Source organism: Mastacembelus armatus, chromosome 17 (assembly GCF_900324485.2).
Source record: "Mastacembelus armatus chromosome 17, fMasArm1.2, whole genome shotgun sequence".
In the NCBI taxonomy this organism is placed as follows: domain Eukaryota; kingdom Metazoa; phylum Chordata; class Actinopteri; order Synbranchiformes; family Mastacembelidae; genus Mastacembelus; species Mastacembelus armatus.
The window spans coordinates 13,109,954-13,118,464 of NC_046649.1; the positions used below are offsets into that span (position 1 = coordinate 13,109,954).

Genomic DNA, 8,511 nt, shown 5'->3' on the forward strand with positions numbered 1-8,511 from the left:
CAAATGTGATCCTATTGTTTGAAAGAAGCCATTATGAAACGATGAATAAATATTTCATTTTCTATCCATCCAAACCTATTCCCCTTAGGCTTTTAACATATTTTGTCTTTACACTGTCCACACTAACAAAACTACCACTGGCTTAGTCATCAAGCTTGCTCATCCATACTTGTCACTATGATCAATAGAGGCAAACTAATGTCCACACAAAATACTGTGTTCAAAATACTGTTTCTTTTTGGCATGCACATATTCCAATCCAAGATATTGATTATTCAGAGTCAGAAATAACCAACAGCCTTGTGTGCTTATGTAAGAAAGGCACACAACCAACAGCTGAAATGAACCGAGAGCTGAAACCTTGTGTGTGAATTAACTAATTCATTATCAAATTCAATTTGACATTTTTGGGGCAAAATCTGAACACAATGAAACTCTAGTTCCAACATATCTAGAAATCCTGATATAGCAAGCAACCACTCCTTGAAGGCCACCTTGAATTTAATAACTAAGCTTTACATGGCCTGATGCAGGCAGTTGTCAGCACAGCTAGAAACACTCTTGCTGTAAAGTGTTTTTCGTAGCCTTCTTAACAGGATTATTCTGCTCCTGACAGTGGATTTACTAATTATTCAGACAGCTATATTAGGCTCCTACACCTATCTAATAGGGTTACAATGGTGATTTGTTGAAAGGTTGATGCGTTTCAAGGCTGTCTCTTATTCGTGAAGGACACATTTCTTTTTAGTTTTTTGTGCACATATGCCTTTCATGGACTAGAACAACAATTTATTTACATTCTATTCCTTTTAAAGATTAAAAGCTTAGCTTCACATTTTAAAGGGCATGCTGTATATTCTAGGAATCTTAGACTGGAGTTAAATATGTAAAGCACAGATTTCAGGCAATGCCCTTTATTGTGACTTGAAAGGACTCCCAGTGATGATCTGATCACAGATTTATTAGACAACTTTTGCAAAACCACAGAGAAACTGCAATTACTAAGAATTTCTGAGGAAAAAGCCAATTGATTTTTATCATTGTATAATCTATGTTATAGAACTCTAAGAAAGTCACTTATTATTGTAGAACTTACAGGGTAGGCTGGGCTATAGGATTTTGTTTACTTGCTTCCAGTGAGTCATTTAATGCTTGCAATGAACAAATGCATTTTGTTTTTCTTATAAACAATGTTTACCTACATAGTTAAATCAATTCCAAGTGCAGCTGTACCCACTTGGAACACATTTATTAAATGTGTCTTTACTGAACCATGAAGTGTTGCTTTACTATGAAGTTAATAATTATTACATTTATTTATTCATTCATTCATTACATTTTTGCTGTTTCTGGCTGATGAATATGACAATTTTATATTAAGTTTGGTCACTAATACTCTGTGATGGAGAAATGGATAAGTACAGTACATTTGGTTTGGTTTCCAATTTCTCTTCAAAGAGAATTTTGTAGTTTATCATTTTATAAAGTATTTTCCACCACTTTGCCCTTAAATTTGTCCTTTATAACAAGGATATAACTTTATAGCAGACTTTTTCCAAAGAACGATAATGCAGATGCATATTTGCAGCCATTTACAGCTCTACCATTAGAAAATCATTATAGTTTGTGAAAAATATGTCTTAATTCAGATGCAGTAGAACAATTAATGTTAAACAGAGCAGAAATCCCATTTAAGGGATGCACATGTAGCTGACAAAGTCACAAGGGTGTAACAAACGATAAGTTGACCTTTATGGCCTACGGATATCCCAGTGTCTCTGCACCCCCCCCTTATTTCAACTTTATGGCATGACAGGGTTAGTGAAATCATTGTTTGTCCCATTCCTGCGTCATGAATGTTTTATTTTACATGAGTGCACATAGCACTTCACTTACAGAGATTTGCTTTTACACAAGGAGACAAGGGACGCTTTCACATTTCCAAGTTGTGACAATTACAGCATCTGGATGACCTTTACTTACACAACAAGAGCACAGTATGTTTACGTTGTAATTCATGACAATGGGAAAAACCATGATGGGAAAACAGCCTTTGGTCTCCCTCCAAATGACTGCTGTAAATTACATCGTACATGCTTCAGTGCATTGATGGGCAAACACAAAATTGAGGATGGTCTTTATGCAAATAACATGCATACTCCTCCCATTTTGGGACTAGGTACTACTTATTAAAGAAATGTCTCACAGTGTTTTACAGTTAAGTTGCACATCAGCAGTGAGTACAGTGGTGTCCTACCAAGAATATTTCTCTCAACAAGAAGCACACAACCAAGAATTTCTAAACAAAGATGTCACAGGGCTTGTGCATTTTGGCACTTTTATGTTTTGCTGTGTGTGTTGTGGAAAACACAGAGAGTGAACCAGGATTTAAAGATCTTCAACTTCGGCAAGGCTCACTGTCATGGCTTAACAAATTGCAAAACAAACTGGTAAGTTATCTTTGTTTTACTGAATGTCCTTCTCCATGTATACTCCTAATGTCTAATGCACCACAAAATACTGTCCTTCCACCCAGTGGTTGAAATCAGACCCCAAGTACTGGCTACAGTAACATATGATAAAAAACTTACTTAGGGTTTAGCTGAATTTCTACATTACAGGGTTGATAAAAAAACACATTCATTGGTATGTTGAGAATATTAAGAATTTTTATATTGTGTAAATATTTTCTTCCATAGGAATCAACAAAGATCCTGAGCTTAATAGACTTGCTTCATACAGTTTTCAAATCCGAAAATGGAATTGTCCTCCGAGAACCGAAACAGGAGAAGAATCGACGTGGGCTGGGGAGTGGCAATACAACTCACGCTCAGCGCAGACCCGGCTGTAGAGTATTCTTTTGGAAATCCTGGACTGCTTGTTGACTCTGTACTTGATACTTTACTTGATTACTGATTCATGGTCCTACGTTAATATATTGTACAAGTTTTGTCAGGTGGTATTTATACTATGCTGCTCATACTCATGCATTTTCTTTGTGCATAGGATATCAAATTACTTTTATTAAGATCAGAGTACAACTTTCAGACATCTTAGACTGCCTTGTTAGAATCCTACCATCTGTCTGTTATCTTGAAATGAGATAATGTAACTTTTCAAAACTAAATTTGACTCATCCGTCTGCTTGTGAATAAAAAGTTTTGAATTGATAAGCAATAAAACAGAAACTTAAATGAAAGTCTTGACTTTCATGTTTTATTCAACTAGTCCAAGTAAACTGTTGGCAGTTTAACATGTTCAATCTCAATATATTGTCAATTTCTGAGATGCTAGAATTACTCTGAACTCTACGAGCACTTATATCTGTTTTAAAGCACTTCAGGCACTTTTCATTCTGACAACACCTGACCCTCTTGATCCTGCATCCCTGCATTATTTAAAGCACCCCTGGCAGTCTGGAAGAAGTATACACAATGAAGTGAGCACTGAAAATTTAATGATTGATAAATAAACAGTCACAGTGAGAAAGCTGCTGCAAAATCCGATTTGTCCTGCTTGTCAAAGGGACATAAAATGAGGCCTGCAGAGAGCTGAGAAACTAGGCGAGCTTCAACTCTGCTCCACTGGTACATGTAATAAATGTCTGCAGTGTCTTTGATGTTTCCCAGTGATTTTCATGGAAGACCAGCAAAGCAATAAACCAGAAGTTTAACAGACATCCATTCATCTTTGTCTTTGATGTTACACCAATTGTTATACCATTTACTGAAGCATATTTTCTCCTTATATAAGTGCCCTGTAGCATAGCATGCAATCTGCAATGAGATCTTGTGTGGGTGTATTTCTACATGCCTTTGCATATTTCTGGATACATGCCCATGCTATGCATACAGTAACATATGTCTTGTAGCATCATATGCAATTGCAATAATGATCATGCGTTTAGGTAACCAAGCAACAATGCATATCCTATAGGCCATTCTTTTAACAATATATTGTATGATTATATCATACTGTATATGTATTATGCATGCAGTAGGTACATTTTGTCAATTGCATAAATTCATTAACCTCAAATGGGTAAAGACGAATTTAGATGGAACACAAAGAGAACTGACAGACATGTAATGTGCTGAAAATAAAGGCTGGATTGAGGAGAAATATATCAAACTGGAGAGAAGGACGGAGAAAGAATAAAGATTAGCAATGTGAGAAAGTATAGGAGGGGAGGGAAACAGAGGTGCAAAGAGGATGAGCAAGGGGATGAGAGAAAATTATTAAAGAAGCAGCATTGGAGCATAACTGCAGTCAAAGCTTGGCTTAGTATCCTTTCTGTCCCTGGGCTATTGGGATTCAACAGAACAGCTTCCCTCTTTAACAGGAACCACTGCCAGCACATTAACATGCTCATACCGCAGAGCTTCTTCAATAAAGTAATAAAGTGTGTGAGAGTGAGAAATACAAAATGTACGAGTGGGTGTTTGGGTGGACGGCTGAGTGAGTGGGTTTGCAGAGTGTGGGAGCATGTGTGCACTGTGCATGAACCTTTACGTATTATATCCCTGAAGTATCAGTGTGTTTGCTTGCAAATATCCCTCACAATATTCATCTGAAAACAGAAGATGCCAAAAGCAGCAAATCAGAGAGAAAGAGAAGCAGAGAGAAGGTAAAGTGATCTGTTTTTATTGTCTGGGGACAGTGGATTGTCTCACAAACTGCTGCAGCAGCGACTTGAAGGTTTGAATTCAATCTCTTAATCAGAATTCATTGCATTGAATCATTTATAATCACAAGCCCCCCCACCACTTTTTTTTCCTATGGTAAAAATTATAACCGGTTATCCAATACCTTTGCCAACTCAGGGCTGTGGATTAGGATGTTAAAGATGCAGATAAAAAACACTGAGCCAGTTAGATCAAAGTAGCATCACTAAGCCTTAATTGAACAGAGACCAATTATTTTTAATGAGTAGAACTGAATGATCCACTTCTGAGTAGGAGTTCCCTTATTCTTTTGTTCCCTGGAAAGATGAGATGAGGAAAGAGAAACAAGTGGAGTCCCAGTGGGAAAGCCCCATATCAAAACAACAGGACAAAAAGAGAAGAAGAAAAAAAATGCCTGTGAAAAAAAAAAAAACAGAATATTTTTACCCTTTGCACTGACAAAAAAGACAAACAAAGTCATGTACCGGCCTGCCCATAAATAGATGTCCGTGTTGTTGACCTAACTAAAAATCTTTCGTTTTATTATACTTAAAAACTTTATTCAGTGCTGTGTGCTATAGTGTTGACACATGACATAATATTTTATTTGACATAAACCTGGAAGAGGGAATTTTGTACTGCAGAGAAGTTGTAAAGTGTGTCAGCTGTGACCTTTAAAATGCCATGAGTTCCATTCACTTCTGCCACAGATCTGCCACATTAAAGCCAATGGTATGAGCTTAAAGAAAAGGAAATGAAACTATGTGCTAGCACGGGATGAGAACTTTGAAAGATACATGGCATGGTATTTTACCACTCAAAAGTATTTTAGTGTAGCTTCTTTTTTTTTTTTTTTGGTTAAATGCATATCGTAAGACATTAAAGAATCAAAATGAATTTGTATTATAAGTCCCACCGTGTGTTCATAGTATTCAAACCAACTTGGTGGGATAATTAAACTTCTCACAGTGAGATATGTGATAATATTTTGTATACAATGCTGACACTTGACACAAGGACTGCATTACAGAAAGCTCAGGAAGTGTCCAAAATCACGGGTCACATCATGTCATGTGTGAAATGTGTCGTGATGTGATGTGTCACCCAAAACCTAACCCAACCCTAACCCTAGCTCCACCCTAACCTTAACCATAAAACTAACCATAGCCCATAGTATCATATACACTCAAACAGACTAATATGATTTCAATAAAGAAAATAGCTTAAAAGGTAAAGTTCTGTAAAAGTTCTTAGTATTTTCATGCATACTCTAATAAGGCACTTATATGTTGTCATGTCATGGCAATGATATTATTGTTGTTATGAATGAAGTATATTTGCACACCACGGGAGATTTGAATACTGCCAAGGTTGCTTTTTCCACCCAGAGGAACGGGAGGGGAGGTGAGGGAGGGTGAGTGGATGTGAGGAGTAGTAGAAGCTACAAACAGAGCTGTTGTTTGAAAAAGTGGCCTTCAAACTGTTTTCAGCCCTTCCCCTCCCAGTGTGTCAGGTGACCCCCTTTTAGACTACCTATACCCATGGGTGTCTTAATAGCTGACCTTGACATGTTTCTACTGCTAGTGAAAGTTAATTACAGAGGTAGATGCAGTGACACAGATGGCATATTGATGCAGCAAAATGTGAATTGTTTTTGTTTAGTTGTTTTAGGATTTCAAATCTTTGGATTTCAATAAAATTTGTGTTATTTGTGATATAATATGTATAAGGTAACATGCGATCACAGATGTCATTCTTCTGGTCCCAACGGAAATATGAATTACTCGATGGATTGGCATGAAATTTTGTACAGACATTTGTTAACCACAGGACACTAACCAGTAACCTCAGGCTGATGTTTTCAGCTTTTAATAATAGTACCTGACATGACGATGCTGATGAGGATTCATCCTTAAAAAGAATCCCTCAGATTTCTGTGACTTTTCCTGCTGCAGTGTTGGAAGGTCAAAGTATTGGTTTATTCCAGTAACTATCTTAAAATCTATTGAGTGAATTGCACATCAGGTACAGACATCTGTGGTTTTCAGGCAATATAACCTGCTGACCTTGGCGATCAACATATATATTTTATCTCTCTTCTGCCTCCATGAGGTTGACATTTGTGATTTGGGGTAAAAATTTTCAACAACTAATTGAATATTTGTCATGATATTTGATCCCGGAATTCATGTGTCCTTTCAGGATAAATTGTAACAACATAATAGCTCAATTCCTGAACTTTTTCTCTACCATCCTTCAAAATTGCAGTTTGTACAAAATTTCGCTTCCCTATTAGCATGAGCTGCACTTTGTGCTTAGGGCTAATTAGCATGCTAACTCCTCCTTTATTCCCTTTATCTTTTTTCTTCTCTTTCTCCCTCTTCCTTGACGTCTCATTTATATTGTCCCCCATTTTGCAGGGCATCCTCTCTGCTGAGCTTTTTACTGTAACTGCAGGAAACACCAAAAGAGAAATAAAAAGGGAAGAAAACAATGTCTTCCCCTCCCCCAACTCTGTTGTTCTGCAGCCATCACGCAGGAAAGAAGACAAGACACGTCCTGAAAGTCAGGGGAGCCTTCATCCTCCTCCTCCTCATTCTCCTTGCAGACAGCACGGAAGGTCTGTTACCATGACAACGAGAGAATTAAGGGCGAAGGAGCACCATCCCAAAATGACACATCGGATTTAGGGGCTAGTGAGAAGATAAATCACTCTTGGGTGAATTGATAGAGGAAGTGGATTGGATTTTCTGAATTTGAATCGCCTTAAAAAGCCATGTTGATGGATTTAGTTTGCTTATGCTGCTGTTTCACTTGTTGTTCCAAAGAGTGACAATAACAAAGCCAATAGCTGCCAGTCATGATCAACAACATAGTGAATCAATCACTGCATAGGTGCAAGTTTTTGATAACATAGCCTTTATTCTTAAACAATCACTAACTTCATTCTGATTTTTATTATCAATGCATATTTTTAAATTTCATCTCACAATTCATAATGCATATATGAGCATGTTCCAGTGCAGTGAAATCATCTGCAAACATAAAAATAATAAATTATACTGAATACCACATACAACCAAAGCCTTTGCTCAATAACCCCTTGAAAAGTGCTCTCTTTTACTGCTTGCATCAGCTATTTTTACCTTCTTGCCTTATTCATCCTTCAGTCTGCTGTCAACAGCTGACATTGAGAACAGTTTCACAGTTTCCACAAAACATCCAGTTTCATGCATTGCTTTAAGTTCTCATATATCTCATTTGCACCAGTATAAACCTCTATAAAAAGATACTTGTGTATGCTGGTCTTGCCTATTGACTTTCAGTGTCATTTCTAATATATTGAATGTGTCACTCTGATGCTGTAGGTGCTGTGGAGGTTGAACTAATCTACTGTTAGCTCTTGCAGGTAACTTGCACCAGCTATGGACCCAGTCTCCAGGCTGTGGTTTGCTCTGTGCAAACTGAATATGTGCTATTTACTGTACAGACCACCAACCTAGTATATAGGAGAGATGCATGAATTCTCACTGAAACACTGATCAAAATGTTGCATAAAATATTTTGTATCTATTCTCCCTAAATTCAAAACAAGCTTTATTAACTAACACCTCAAAATCAAACCAAGCTTACATCAGTTTTTAATGTCATGGGATGTTCATGCTTTGTCTCACCTCCTCCATTCCTTTTTTAACCTTCCTAACCTTGCTAGGCATAGCTGTACACCACATTCAACAATAAAATACCATCACCACCTCCTTGAACACCACACTGGTGGCCACGCTTTGTGCAACGGATGCTGGAGGAAGAGCAGCCAGCCTTTACATCTGGCCCTATTCGCAAAACA

The 8,511-nt window shown here is 37.3% G+C and overlaps 1 protein-coding gene across 1 annotated transcript; it reads left to right on the plus strand.

Moving 5' to 3' along the window:
• Positions 1 to 2,309: 2,309 nt before the first annotated feature.
• Positions 2,310 to 2,885, plus strand: LOC113134156 (somatostatin-1-like). Its single transcript, XM_026313395.1, has 2 exons — positions 2,310 to 2,450; positions 2,700 to 2,885. The coding sequence occupies exons 1-2, from the start codon at positions 2,310 to 2,312 to the stop codon at positions 2,883 to 2,885; spliced, it is 327 nt and encodes a 108-aa protein (XP_026169180.1).
• The last annotated feature ends 5,626 nt before the right edge of the window (positions 2,886 to 8,511 follow it).